The sequence below is a fragment of the Vitis vinifera genome, chromosome 7, assembly GCF_030704535.1.
Source record: "Vitis vinifera cultivar Pinot Noir 40024 chromosome 7, ASM3070453v1".
NCBI classification, from domain to species: domain Eukaryota; kingdom Viridiplantae; phylum Streptophyta; class Magnoliopsida; order Vitales; family Vitaceae; genus Vitis; species Vitis vinifera.
Genome location: NC_081811.1, coordinates 2,241,285 through 2,257,236, shown reverse-complemented (window position 1 = coordinate 2,257,236; position 15,952 = coordinate 2,241,285). Strand labels below are relative to the sequence as shown.

The 15,952-nt window shown below is 35.0% G+C and overlaps 1 protein-coding gene across 1 annotated transcript; it reads right to left on the bottom strand.

Annotated features, from left to right (window-relative positions):
* Positions 1–2,629: 2,629 nt before the first annotated feature.
* On the bottom strand, positions 2,630–13,848 carry LOC100257996 (uncharacterized). Its single transcript, XM_002273660.4, has 5 exons — positions 13,445–13,848; positions 11,320–12,582; positions 5,648–5,797; positions 5,371–5,551; positions 2,630–3,043 (listed from the first exon to the last, which is right to left on the bottom strand). The coding sequence occupies exons 1-5, from the start codon at positions 13,664–13,666 to the stop codon at positions 2,862–2,864; spliced, it is 1,998 nt and encodes a 665-aa protein (XP_002273696.1). The 5' UTR covers positions 13,667–13,848; the 3' UTR covers positions 2,630–2,861.
* Positions 13,849–15,952: the final 2,104 nt, after the last annotated feature.

Below are 15,952 nucleotides of genomic sequence, written 5' to 3'. Positions count from 1 at the left end.
GGGCCAAGAAGCGGTTCGGGTTTTGGATCAAATTAAATAAATAATAATAAAAAAAATAAAGGTAAAAAGAAAAAAAATGATTTTTTTTTTTTTTACTGGATTGTTTGTGAAAGGGAAAAAATAAATAAATTCTTAAAAGAATACACATTCCCTAAAAAATTTATGCATTTTCTCCTGTTTTTTTTCAATTTTTTTCCATATCATTCAAATATAAAAAATTATTTTTATCAGCATTTTTTTTTAAATTCTTTATATTTATACATTCAAATACACAGTCTGAATTTTTTTCTTTAACTTTAAACTTGTAAAACCTATATGAAAATAAAAATAAATAAATTTCATGAATAGTCAACTAAATTCACCATTTTCTTTCTTTCTATTTTTCTTTTAATTTTTTATAATTAGATAAATGATTTTTTTTAAAGCAAAATAATAAGAAAATCAATAGAAATAAATTATAAAGTAAAAATTGTAACAAAAATCTTATACATAAAAAAAAATTCATAGTAAATAAAATTAATCTACTACCTAATTTATTTTATGATATTTTTATCAAATTTATTTAAAGAAATATAATCATAGTTTTCAATTTTTAATTAATCCTTTAATAAAATATTAATTTTTAAAAATAAATTAAATGTTTGGTTCCCAAAAAATTTGAAGGAAAATGCAAGGGAAAGAAAATATAAAGGAAAAGCAGAGGAAAAGAAAAAGCGAAGGAAAATAAAAAAATAGATTAAAAGTTGATAAATTATTTTTTTTGTTATTTTAAACTCATTTTATTTATTTTAACTCATCAATATAAAGATTAAATAATTTTAAAATACATAAGTTTTTAATTAGTTTTAATCATATTTGATTTTCTTTGATATTTTTCATAGGACAACCAAACATAAAAAAATCATTTTCCTTTGCATTTTTTTTCTTTCCTTAGTATTTTCCGGGAACCAAACATAACCTAAAGGAATTTATTTGAAATTCTATTTTTATTATATTAAATAAAAAGAGGACTTTATTTTAAAATAAATTTAATTTTAACATAAATCAATTATTAATTTAAATTTTATAAATAATCAATTTTCAAGACAAAGTTTAAAATTCAAATTTCTTTAGTTTTAATATTTTATGCAAGTCAATTATAAATTTGGAATTTTGATTTATTTAGGTAAATTGCAAAATAAAATTTGACTTAAATTACAATAAATAAAATAAATAATAAAATAAAACTTTGATTTACACATTCTTAATTGATGAAATGATTTTCTGACTTTTTTAACCCTAACATAAAGAACTAATTTACGAGCTAAAAAGCTTGATTCAATTCACACGATCTCAAAAAATTAATTTTAAAAAGTACTTTTCTGATTTTACTGACATTATTATAAAGAATGATTCAATTTGCATAATCTTACAAAATTAATTTTCAAAAAGAAAATGATTTTATGATTTTATTATTGTTAATAATTAAATGATTTTTCACATTCTATTAATGTAAATAGGTAGATGATAAATATCCAAACTACATCATCTCATTCAGACAAACTGAATCATGTATAATGGTCCAAGGCCCAAGATCAAATTAGAAGACCAAAGCCCAAAACCATATTAACAATCCAACGCACAAATTCATAACTCAAGCCCAAATTCATCAAACCCAAATCATATAGGCTCATATAAAATTCTACTAAAAGCCCAAAAGCAAACCTAAAATGAATGATCTGATATTGGACAGAGCAAATGCACTTTACCTCATTTGCAACGGCACCATAAAGCTCCAAAAAATTGAATGACGTATAAGTCAAAGGTAAATTTTAGGGGTCTATATATATATATATACTCCAAACCTAATTAAACAAGGAAGATATATTCATAGTGTTAATAGAATTTGGGATGCCTTCTAAAACTGAATTGAGTCATTGCAAGTCAGGGAGATATGCCTGTACAGCTTCAACTAATGTAAAGCTGTGGAAAGTTTTTTTTTTCCCTTTTAATGACAGGAATTTTCCATGTCCGAGTCCTTCCAATGCTCTCCACGAAGACCCAAACCTTGGGGTTCGGATCATGTCTTCCATAACCAGCACTGGGTGATCCAAGGCAATTAACCTATGATAGGATTCGAACCTAGAAGTAGGTCACATGTGAAGCTAAGGATTTTTCAGGACGATGAGAATAATCTAATGACTAAATGCAATGGTTTTGGATTAAAGAGAGGGCAATCAGTGGGAGATGTCAACCATCCTAGAAATCAAAAGGAATACCAGCAATCATGGAAAGCAAAAGAAAACGTTTAACCAAGGTTCAATCCTACTAAAAATCATAATATAGTCCAGCAGAGAACACACATAATTACTTTTATAAATGGCTCTAATCAAATCCTCAACATTTCAATCTAAGTTATGATACCTGATAGATGTGTCTAGAAATCACCTCCTGGGTTCAGTAGGTTTAGCAATGTCTCAACTCTAATTCAACCAGACTTCAAGATAGTTCTTGCGTTGGCAGAACAATTTCATCAACCACGGACAACTTAAAACAACAAAATGCCATCCGAACTATTTGAAACCCTATGAAAATTTCACCCACAACATAAAAAGAATTTGCTACTGACAACTCATAAAAGAGTCTAAAATCCAGTGCAATCCGAGAAAAGATTTGTATTTCTTGAATTTTATCAAATAATTTAGAGGTTGACAATGAGTGGCAGATGTGTTATCTGTAATTCACTTAAAAATGATACAAAATTGGTTGAAACCTGGACGAGCACTGTCTATCATAGAAAACTTTTCTTTAAAAATCTGTGATTGCAATTTCTTTAGCACATATTGTACAAGAGAATACCTTTTGGAAGGCTCCTCTGGAGGTCATCCAGAATAATACTGCCAACCAGCAGCAATCCCAGCCACTAATATGACTTTGAATATTAGCTTAGAACTAATTAAGGATGATGAAGCTGATTGCGTTTGGGTAGGTTCCCATGATTTTCCTCTCAGCTTAGCAAACAACTTGGATAGCAGCTGACCAAGCCGACCAGTCTTCTTGGAATCTGTATGCAATCAGGAGCAAACATTAGCAAGTGCAGAAAGATTAATGAGAACACAAACCAAGTACATGCCCATTTCATAGATTATAAAGTGGATTAAAAAACCCGTTTCACAGTTCAGAGAGTAGATTAAACAAACCACAACTTGGATGGACATTTTTTTTCCAACTACTGAAAGAGAGTGATAGTCAATGGTCGAACAATCTGAGTGCACAGATAAGGGGCATAGGAGATCTCTCTGGGGAAAGGAGAATGCATTTCAGATATTCCACTGCACTTGTTGGTGTGCCATCCATCACAATAAAGCTGAAATTCTATTAAAGCCCATAAAATGGCAACCTTCTTAACTACTTGGCAAGTGTAATTCCCAGGGATAGTCAGCTCTGCTTATCTAATTGAAGCCAGTGACCCAAAAAGTACACAGCAGTACTCCTAGAGAGTTAATATGATGAAATTTGGAGAATGAAAGAATTCCTAACAAGTACCCATTATACTGAAAATTGTTAAACGCTTGAAAATGATTTGAAGGAGATAATAGCATCTCAAAAGATTAATTAGTTAGGTGATCAGTCAACTAAGTAGTTTTGTGTTCACCATATAATTTGATTTCACACATTCCTAAGGAGGTTTCCAGGCCAGTGCTACTTGTGGATGACATTGGGTTGGTTGATGAGGCCAAAAAGGGGGCATGCCTCCAAATCTAGTAGCTCAAAGTAAGCTTAACAAAATATGTAATGTAGAAGAGACCATTAATTGGGTAAGGTTAGTTTAGCCTGAATGCATGTTTGCCCTCTTTTCTCTTCAAACCAAACAAGTGTCCAACTTTATATCCCTCCATCAAACATGAAATAGAATCCTATTTGTCAACTCCTTCACACAATAAATAACTGTAGGTATCTCGTGATTTTGGTTAGTTCCCACTTTTTGGTTTTATTTTTATTCAAGGAAATTCTTTTGGTTATGGATTTATGAAAAGGGTGAATGTTGGTTTGAAGTTGGTTTTGTGTGATTGGTTATGCAGATCAAAATAAGTGAAAATGAGAATTATAACTTTCTTGGTTTACGTGTCTAAACAAATACCATGCCTATTGCAACATGGGTATATAGAGAAAATGTAAAACACTTGTTATTACCAGGATTTCAAAAAATAGAATTTTGCTGCAAGTGCCGTGTAAAGTTTCAAATAAAGTATCTAATAGAAATCTCATAATGCATGAAATGGGTAAATAGAAAATTCTTCTAATTTCCCTTCCAAGATAGTGGTACGTAACTGGATTGAATTTTTTATAATATTCTTTTATTATCAACTCCTTGGGACATATTTCTAGCAAACTCAGAAGGGTAATGCAAGTAAAAGTGAGTCTACCTCTATTCAACAAATATTACTTCTTCTAACATGCTATTTCAATATGCTCAATCAGTGGATCCCACACTACCCTTGATTTCAAAGGGGCAACCAAGAATAAACCAAAGTAGAAAGAAGGCAACTTACCCACTTTACATGCCAGTAGCAGGGCCAAGACCTCAATATCTACTGTCCTGCAGAAATTATCCTCACTCTTTGAGGAACTAACCCAAGCCCAAAAACGGCTTCAAAATGAAGTTTTCTCCTTTCTTCATCTCTTTTCTCTTTCTAAAATTATTTCCCTTTGCCTATTGTTCTTAACCATTTCATATATGATTATTTCCCTATAACCACTAAGCTTCATTATTAAACCAAATCTCATTTCACCCCAACTTTGCCTTATAAAGATAACATTCTTCCTTGTTTTCATGGGGCTATCTTGCCTCAGATCAAGAGCCTTTAAGCCCAAATAATGCTCCTAAATTCCTAATTTATATCTTGGATAAGTGCATTTCACCACATGTCTCTTGCTAAAAGCAAGGAGATTTATCCATCATCAATACATTTATGGTAATTCCAGGGGAACTACAGGTCGAAAATAGAAAGGATGTTCAAAAATTGCTTCATCTCACTTTCTTGTTTTAGGGAAAAACATTGCACATGGCAGTTAGGAAATTGAAAAGGTTTAGGTGACTTTTGGGTTGTTGAGATTTTAGGTAAGTTACACCTTTCTCAGTTGTTAAAGTATTGATTAAATATATATATATATCAGAGCAAGGCTTCAGTATATATTACCAATGTGTTTCAGTTAAGTATTGATATATGCAAAGCAAACTATTTCATGATAACTGATTCTATTAACACTATTAACCAAGACAATTACTGTCATGCATACCATAATTAAAACCTCCATTAATGTAGCACCCATTCAATAAACTTGAGATTTCTCATTGGACTTAACTAACTCCAGGAAAAGTAAAATTACCTTTTCTTTTTAAAAATCTTTCTTCCTCACCAACACGCCTTCGAAGTACATTGAGCAGTGATCCAAAATATAAAGCAAATACTGTGCATGTAATCGTGATGACATTATAAGGCATGCTAAAATCAGGAGTGGTCAACGGTACAAGTAACACTTCTGTATAACAGAGAACAGGACTTTTTTCCTGCATAAAATTCCAGAAAATTAAAGTAAAAACACAATCACAAGTAAACCCAAATGAGGCACCCTTGGAACTGGTAAAATTAGCAGTACTTAATACCTGGAATTTTGATAACAAGGGTGACTTGTTCAAAGAGTCATCCTTTAGAAAATGCATGCTTGCATGGAAGTCAGGGAAGCTTATCACAGCTGATGGGATGTCAAAACCCTGATTTGCATCTGGAGGATATTCATCAATGTGCAAAAAACCCTGTGGATGCACATTATAATAAATAAGGAAATCAACCAAATCAAGAAAAGGAACTACAGCATATATAAACTTAATCAGTGTTTCCTCTGGGTTTGATTGGGCTTTGGTGGTGGGGTTAGCCGCCGTCGAAGGTGTTGGTTTTCAGGCTCTGTTGAGTGTTATTTTGGCTGCTGGTAATCTGTGGGTGATGGAGACAGAGGGGGAAAAGTCCTTGGCAGAGATCAGAGTGGGGGGAGAAGTTGAAAGGCCTACGCTTGATGAGCCACTGCAGGAAAGGGGGGTTTCTGGCAGTAGTTGGGCTGATAGTTGTTTGGCAAAGTTCAACAAATCTTTGGGATTTTCGACAGAGGGTGTTGAAGGGGAAATCCTAAAATTGCTTCTAAAACTGAAAAGTAGAAGAGATCAAGGCAAGAAGAGGGGAATTTCAGGGACTACTAGGTTTTAGCGGGAATTAAAAATGTTAGAATGTTCGATTAATTATGATGGGGTGAGCAAGGAGAATGGTTTGGACAGAGGTGGAGGGGATAGAGTTTTGTATTTTAAATGAAGATTAAGATCTTATCTTGGAATGTTCGAGGGGTCAATGACATAAATAAGAGGAAGATAATCAAAGCCTTAATCAGTTCTCAAAAAGTGGATTTGGTCTGTCTATATGAGACTAAAATGCAGGACATATCTCTAGGGGTGGTGCAAAGTCTAGGAGTGGGGAGACTTTTAGAGTGGGGAGTTTTGAATGCTAGGGGTACTACTGGAGGGGTGGTAGTATTTTGGGATAACAGAGTTTTGGAGTTGGTAAGGATAGAGGTGGGCCTCTTTTCCATTTCCTGTCAGTTCAGAAATTGTGAGGATGGTTTCGTGCAGATTTTTTCAGGTGTCTATGGTCCTACTATGAAAAGATACAGAGAATTTTTCTGGGAGAAGTTAGGAGTCATTCGTGGGCTTTGGAATGACCCGTGGTGCATTGGAGGAGACTTTAATGTGATCAGATTCCCAAGTGAGCGTAGTAGAGACGGGAGGGTGTCTTCTTCTATGAGAAGATTCTCGGAGGTGATCGATGATCTAGATTTGAGGGATCTCCCTCTTAGGGGGGCTCGTTTACCTGGAGTGGTGGGTTGAATAGCCAATCCATGTCAAGACTGAATAGGTTTTTGGTCTCAGAGAATTGGGAAATCCATTTCAATGGGATGGTGCAGTACATTCTTTCTAGGCCGGTGTCCAATCACTTTCCCATTCTATTGGATGAGGGAGGGTTGAGGAGAGGGCCAACCCCTTTTCGATTCAAAAACATGTGGTTGAAGGAGGAGGGGTTTGATAATCTATTGAAAAGGTGGTGGCAAGGTTTCAATTTCAACGGATCCTTCAACTTTATCCTTGCAAAGAAATTGAAGGCTTTGAAGTCCAATTTAAAAATCTAGAACAAAGATGTTTTTGGGAAGGTGAGGGTGAATAAGAGTTTGGCTCTGGACAAAGTGTCTTACTGGGACTCTCAGGAGAAGTTGAGATCTTTATTGATGGAGGAGTTGGAAGCTAGAAAGGAAGCAAAAGAGGATTTTAAGAAGTGGGCTCTTATGGAAGAGATTTCTTAGAGGCAAAAATCAAGAGGAAGTGTGGTGAGGGAAGGTGACAAGAATACAGAATTCTTCCATAGGATGACTAATTCCCATAGAAGGAGAAATTGTATGTCAAAGATCAAATTGAATGGAATCTGGTTAACAGAAGAGCAGGAGATTAAGGGAGGCATGGTCAGTGCCTTCCAGAACCTTCTATCAAATCCTGGTGATTGGCGCCCAACTCTGAATGGTTTGGATTTTGATAGAATTGGTGTTGAGGAAGCTACTAGTTTGGAGGTCTTTATAGTGGAAGATGTTTTCTCCGCTCTCTTAAAATTGAACGGGGACAAGGCTCCCGGTCTAGATGGCTTATCTTTAGCTTTCTAGCAGTTCTACTGGGATTTTGTGAAAGTTGAGGTTATAGGTTTTTTCAAAGAGTTCCATGAGAAATGAAGATTTGTAAGGAGTTTGAATTCTAGGTTCTTCGTTTTAATCCCAAAAAAAAGTAGGCGTGGAAGACCTTAGAGATTTTAGACTCATTAGTTTGGTGGGAGGCTTGTACAAGCTGTTGGCAAAAGTGTTAGCTAATAGGTTAAAGAAGGTGGTGGGTAAGGTGGTATTTTTAGCTCAAAACGCTTTCGTCAAGGGAAGACAAATTCTTGACACTGCTCTAATTGCCAATGAGGCAATAGATTCTTTGCTGAAATGGAATGAGAGTAGGGTGTTGTGCAAGTTGGATATAGAGAAAGCGTATGATCTCTTAGACTGAAATTTTTTTATGTTAGTGATGCAATGAATGGGTTTTGGGGAGAAGTGGACTGGTTGGATATCCTGGTGTATTTCCATTACAACGTTTTCTGTTTTGATCCATGGCACTCTGTTGGGATTCTTCAACAGCTCAAGGAGACTGCGTCAGGGAGACCCTCTTTCACCCTACTTATTTGTGATCGGGATGGAGGCTCTTAGCAGGCTCATCTTTAGAGCAGAGAGGGGGGAAAAGGAGGGTATTTATCAGGCTGAAGGATAAAGGGCAAAAGTGGTGATGGGATTCTAGTCACTCATTTGCTGTTCGTTGATGATACGTTGGTCTTTTGCGAGGCTTCCCAAGATCAGATAGCTTATTTAAGCTGGTTGGTGATGTGATTTGAAGTCATCTCAGGTTTGAGAATCAATTTGGATAAGAGTTAAATTTTGTTGGTAGGGAGAGTAGAGAATTTGGACGCTTTGGCTCTTGAGTTTGGTTGTAAAGTGGGGAGGCTCTCAACTACTTACTTAGGGCTTCCATTGGGTGCGCAACACAAGTTCGTGCTTGTTTAGGATGGGGTGGAGGAGAGATTTTAGAAAAGGTTTGCTATGTGGAAGAGGCAATTTATCTTTAAAAGAGGGAGGATCACTATGATTCACGGTACTTTGTCTAGTATGTCCATCTACTTGATGTCTTTATTGCGTATTCCAAGAGTGGTTAGATTAAGATTAGAGCAAATTCAAAGGGATTTTTTGTTGGGGGGGGGGAAGCTTTGGAGAGGAAGCCTTATCTTGAAAAGTGGGATACCGTCTATTCGGACAAAAAGAAGGGTAGTTTGGGAGTTAGACGTCTTTCTACTCTCAATAGGGCCCTTTTATGTAAGTGGAACTGGCGCCTTGCGAATGAAAGGGAGACTCTTTGGAAGAATGTTATAAGTAGGAAGTTTAAGGAGGAAGAAGGGGGGTGGTGTACTAAGGAAGTGAGGGAGGGGTTTGGTGTGGGATTTTGGAAGGAAATAAAGAAGGAAGGGTCTCTTTTGCAAAACAAAGTTGTATTTTCTGTGGGAGGCGGTAGAAGAGTGAACTTTTGGAAAGACAAATGGTGCGGGAACATTTTGTGATTCTTTCCTCTCTTTGTATGCCTTAGTGGCTTCTAAAGAGGCTTGGTTAGTGGAGTTGTGAGACTCAACGGGCGAGGAAGGTGGTTGGAGTCCTAGGTTCTCTAGACCTTTCAATGATTGGGAGGTGGAGAGGCTACTTGTGACAATACAAGGAAAGAAGCTTAATCCTAATTTAGAAGATAGGGTGTTGTGGAAATAGACTAAGGACAGGATTTTTTCTTTCAAATCTTTTTTTTTTTTTTTTTGATAAGTAAGCATAAAATATATTGAAAAGAGGCCAAAAAGCCACACGCATACAGGGAGTATACAATCTAGCTAGAGCCTCAAAAAACACAGGAAAACAAAAACAACAAAAAGCCCACCAGCCCTTATATGGCGGCTATCCACTCCAGGGATCCTATAAGAGACAACGTCTTTCAAATCTCTTTATAGTGCTCTAGATTCAAGAAGTGTTGTTCAGTTTCCAAAGAGCATCATTTGGAGTCCTTGTGTTCCTACAAAAGTGGGTTTTTTTGCTTGGGAAGCCTCTTGGGGTAAGGTGTTAACTTTGGATCAACTTAAAAAGAGGGGGTGGACTTTAGCTAATAGAAGCTTCTTTTGTTGTGAGAAAGAAGAGTCTATTGATCATATTCTAATTCATTGCACCAAGACAAGAGTTTTATGGGAGTTATTGTTTGCTCTTTTTGGAGTGATGTGGGTCCTTCCTTATTCGGTTAGAGATACTCTTCTTGGTTGGCATGGTATCAACATGGGCAAGAAGCATAAGGTGTGGATGGCAACCCCCTTATGTCTTTTTTGAGTGGTTTGGAAGGAAAGAAATAAAATTGCTTTTGAAAATGAGGAACTTTCGATTCATAGGATGAAAAATTCTTTTGTATGTAATTTTTGGCATTGGACTAAGTCGATTATAGATGAAGGGCCTCTTCTTTTAATCAACTTTTTTGATTGGTTGGGTGTTAGATAAGGGCTGATGATTTTTTGTATCCCCCTTCTTTTTGTTCTTGCTTTTTGGCGCCTCTTGTATCCCCTGTATGCTTTGGATCAGCCTTAAGGTACCCTTTCTTCTAATATACATTTTTTCTGTGTTTACTTATCAAAAAATATATATAAACTTAAGATTAGGAAATAAAACAACCATGATGGTAGGTCCACCGATCACAATCCAGATGTTCTCATACATAACAACTGCTGTATTTTATCCACTTGAAAAAATTAAGACATTCTGTACACTCATAGAACTTCATTAACTAGACAGATAGGGTGGTAACTGGACAATGGACATTAAAGAGGAAAGCAAAGGTTGCATAGCAATTCCGGAAGAAGCACTATACATGAGATTTAATATTCCTTTTTGGCATTGATAAAGTAGGCAAAGGATGCTCCTGCCTTACATATTGTGATAGATGTAAGGGTTATTTTTCCCTATTGTGCTAATGATGCCTGTACTTCCATGTCCAAGTCAATAAGCAAAATCCTCCCAAAACCTATTGGCATGATTACCCCTCCCCACTAGTTTTTAACACTAGCCAAGCTGCACAATTGACCGTATTGCACTCTGGCTTGACAGCATCAACCCTCTCAATTTGCAGCACTAAATAGGCTTCCCCTTTTAGAAGCAAACAGCAGTCCTGAATCAATTGGAAACTGTACATAGTGCATGATTTTCAAGAGTTTATCAAGCAACCTAGTACTTTTTGCCATTCCTAAAGCTAATCAAATAGCCCCTAGATGCATTCATCTTTCCAAATTCCCCTACTTTTCTCTTCTTTTCTGTTTCTAGAACATACATATGAATCATAAAAATTAAATGCATCGAGTCTGATAGCCTATCAGAAAATATGAATCAGCTGCATTACATGTGTTTTGCATGTGTGTGGACACACAATGTTCATGCATGACCTATGTCAATGACAATCCATTCAAGTTACAACATGCAAAACTACCTAAAATACCGTCTCTTTCTAAGTTACGAAGTCATCTAAATATATTTGCTGCAAAGCTCTCAGTAAATACATGTTAGTTGATAATAAACGACACAAATATCCAACTTAGCTGCCATATAATAATTCCAAATCTAACCTCAATCAATATAAATGTTAGATCATACCTTATCAAACTCTAGAGTTAATGTAACTGACTTCACACAACAAGGGAGTTTAAGGGCCATCTCCATCACCCCTGGTGACACCTTGTCTTCAGAAGGTGAAATGCGCATCCTCTCAATGAAATCCGTGACAGATTGAGGTTTTCCATCAACAAACACTTGTAGGGTATGAAAATATACCCTAACATACCAGGGCACAACTTGGAAAACATTAAACCGCAACATACAACTGTTTTCAATGGTATCAGCAACCCAGAGCCCATCACTTGGTTCAGTAGCTTTTAAGGAAATAGCAATGGCACCCCTTTCATTTCCACTTCCCATTAAAAATCTACTAGCATGTAATGGTGCTTGAGGAGATGACCAAACTACAGGAAACTTCCATGTAAACCCCAAATCAAATGGCTCGGAATTACTATAGTTATCAATCAAGTATTCATACAGAACTATTGAGGTCTCATCATGCAAGATATTCACTTCTTTAATCACCCTATTTGGGGCAATGGATAATTCAAAGCCTGGGTTATTCCAAGTCTTTTCAAAGGTTACATTACCAGCCCCAGATCCTTCATCTTCTGCATGCAAATTTTTCAGTTCAGACACCAAACCCCTCTCAACTTGAACATACACATTACTAGATTTTGCAAGAACACATCTTCCACTGACTTTCCTCCCAAAAATTGAGCTCAAAGACCAACTGGGTTGTAATACTGAGTCACTGGAGTAAGTCATGCTAGCTCTTTGAGAAGTAGTAGGTTGAAGAACAACTGTAAGGGTTTGATCAAGTGCTATCCCCGATTCTAGCTCCGTTGAGCCAAATTCGGTTGAGCTCAAACGCAACCTCTGGGAATGATAAAAGCCTCTATAAATAGATGGTCTGTCCATTAATGCAGCTAGCCCAGCTTTATCTCGACAAGGAAGCAACTTCAACCAGGGAGTTAGGTTCTCAGTGCAAACAGCTTCACGAGGCAAAGAGCCATACCTCAGACTGCCAGAAAATGGCTGAAATCCCCAATCAGGAGCAGAATATGCAGTAGAAGACTCTAGGAAGTTGATTGAAGCACAAAAGAGACCCGAAAGTGTGTGAGTTAAATTTTTCCAGGAAGCATCAACCAGATCATGTGGGACATCAAAGACTGCCCACAACTCAACCCCAGGCGGCTTTGCATTGCTGCTTGATATGGGGTCAAACCCACCCCAGCGTTCGTAATTCCAGCGACCTTGAGTGAAGGACAACTCCATCTCCCGAATCCGAAATTTCTGGACCTGCTCAAGCATTACCAAGGCCATAATTCAGTCACCAAATTGTCAAGGACTCAAAAGCACTAGCTTGAAACAAACTATAAGCAACCAAAATTAGCATTACTTTCCTTTAGCCTTGTTTGCTTTAATGGAGAATCCCCAGAATTTGTTTCTTTCAAATTGCATTACTTTCCTTTAGCCTTGTTTGCTTTAATGGAGAATCCCCAGAATTTGTTTCTTTCAAATTTTCATAGATCACCATGGATATGTTACCATGAAGTTTGAGAAAAACATTAAATCTGCTTTGAACTGCATCCAGAGTTCAACTCATGAAAATTTTCCTATGCAACTAAAGGAAAGGAAAAACATAATGAAAATGAAAGGAAGCCATATGGCTTCTGACAGAAAGTCCAACTCATGCCTTGCTAAATAAGCAAACCAGGAGATTCAGAGAGTTATGGTTTTCTTCAAATTTTCGACATCTTTCTCAGCAACCAAACAGAGCACACAAACAATAAAACATCCATAAAGATGGATAAAACGTGCGGTTCAATGCAGACACAAATCCAACTTCAGCTGTATTAACAGTGGAAACACAAATAATAATAGCCAAGATAATAAAACCTTGGAGATTCAAACGTTTTTCTTTTCTATGATTTTACTGAAAATAAAACAAACAAAATCATAGATACTACGACCTAATAAAAAAGGCTTTGGGCACAACATCCTACTTCTGCGGTGTTAATCATAGCAACAGATACCAGCTAAGTAACAAAAATGTCCGAGATTAAAAAAAAAAATCAGTGTTCCTTAATTTTCCAACATTTTCTCAGCGACCAAACGGAGCACAGAAACAAGAAAAAGAAAACAAAGATACAGAAATTACCAGCTGATAAAGAGCTTTCGGGAAGAGGCGGTGGTGGTGGCCATAAGTTCTCGTGGGAGGAGCTTTGCTTTCGAAGTGGAAATGGGCGAGCACTTTGCGATCGGCCAGAGGTTTCAGCAGCAGTTCTTCTGAGAATTCTTCTTCTTCTTCTTGGCTGAGTGAGGCGGAGGCTATAGAGGAAAACAGGAGGACTGCGATGAGGAAACGAAGAACAGCAGCCATGGCGATGGAGGTGGCGGTGGTGGGCTGTTGGCTACCAGGTTATCGACCGGAGATCTGTCATTGCAGCCACACCCACCCTCTAAACCGATCGGAGTGCGAGTTGGATCAATGTGAGCGATCGTAGGGATCCAACTGCAAGCCCGCACCTCCGGGTCGGCATTTTGGATCTACCCGAATATTTCCATTTGGGTCTACCCGACCGTAGAAAATTTCATGAAAACTAAGGTCGGTCATTTTTTATTTTTTATTTTTATATTTTCTTTATTTCTTTCTATTTTTCATCTTTATTTTCTTTCCATTATATTTTCTTTCAAAATTTTCAAGAAATAAACAAAAGGTTAGTATTCTACTCTCTTTTAGAGGATTTCATACTAAATTTTGGCATAATCTAAAATATTAATTCATTATTTAACCTTGCTTTTATTTTATTTTTTTAGGGTTTTTACTTTATTAATTATAGTGTTTAATATGGTAACCAATATTTGGTTAAACCTATGTTTCGATGATAATAAAATAAGACACAAATTTAACATCTAATTTGAAGTGTAATAAGTAATATGATTTTCTTTGATAAAGTCAGAAGAAACTATATAAAGCAATGCAACTTACTATTGATGTGCACTAACAATGGATGCATAAAAATATTTTTAAAGGTACTTAACAATTCAAAATCTCTTCAAGTTTATTTGTTGATAACAAAATCAATATTTTCATGATTAGAAGTATGTTATAATTGCTCTCAAACCTAACTGAGTTTGAAAATTGTAAATTTACAAAATTTTGAAAAATTAAGTAGACTAATTGTTCGATTGGGGGGTTTTGAGTTACAAACTTGGCAATGACTAACAATTTTGCGATAATTGAGGTTTTGCTTCAATCGATCAAGAAGTTTACGGTTTAATAGTCACTTTGTATGATTTTTCCAATAACCAGTTCTCTAGTTGACCAATCAATCCACTAGTAGAGCTAAAACCATGCCCAATTGCTAATTTCACTCCAAAACTCTTGTTTAAGGCTTTCCAAGTGCATATATATATAAGAAGCCCAACATTTTGAAATTATTTTTACATAATTTTATTAAGCTTTAAAAAGTATTTGAATACACTTTTTCATACAACTTACTAACCTATACTTAATGCACCTTAATTATAGTTTTTCTTGTATAATTTAGTTTCATTTGCAATCTAATTTACAAAAGGTAGACTCATTATGGTCATGGTTAAGTAGGATGCTTAATAAATCACTTTCATCCAACCAATATTAATATTTGGAAAAAAATAATAAAAGTTGATTTAATTAATTAGATAAAATACTAGTGGGGTTTATGAGAAATCACATTGATAAAAAAATGTAAATTTATTTTAATTGCTTAATATATGGTACATTCACATATTTGATGAATGGAAGAAAATTCAAATTTGTTACTAAAATGCAAACTAATTTCCATTGATGTGGTGATTGTGTTTTGGGTTTTGATAATGGTAAATATAATGATTATGATAATTGGATTCCTTAGAGAAAATGACTAAAAAAATAAAAAACATGTTGCATGTTTTAGGGCATATTTGGCAACATTTTTAAAAACACTTTTCAAGAACAGGTTTTAAAAGCGATTCTTGATTATTTTCAAAAATAAATTCAATTTATGAATTTAAATATAAAATCAAATTTCTCTCTTAATTTGTGAATATACCATGCATTTATGTATAATACAAATGCTTTCAAAATATTTTTCATATTTTTAATCATTTATCAAAATATCTTAAATTTGTTTTGAAAAACAACAAGCTTTCATAATAAATTCTTAAAAAACTATTTTTAAAATTCAAATTTTATGTTAATTCCAAATGAGGCCTTGAAATGTTCAAATATGCTTTCAAGCATTTTTAACCTCAAATTCTTTTTATAACGTTAAATTATTAAAAAAATATTTTTTAAAGTGAGGACAATAAGTTGAATTATAAACTTTTTTTTTTTTTTTGAGAAAATAAAAAGGGAAGAAATGGGATTCATTCCATACAAATATAAAATACCATCTCTTGTGGGACAAAAAAATGGAAAAATATATTTGAGAGAATGAAAATTTAAAAAAAAAAGAAGAAAATTTTCAAAATTGTTAATTTTAAAAATAATTTTCATATTAAATATTTCTCATAATAATAATAATAATAATTATTGAAAATTAGTATGGGATTGATGTTTAAGTTTTTTTTTTTTTTTTTTTTGTGATTTATAGCATTTTTTCATTGGAAGGAGGGTCTGGTTCTCCCGAGGTTTCTTCTCTTC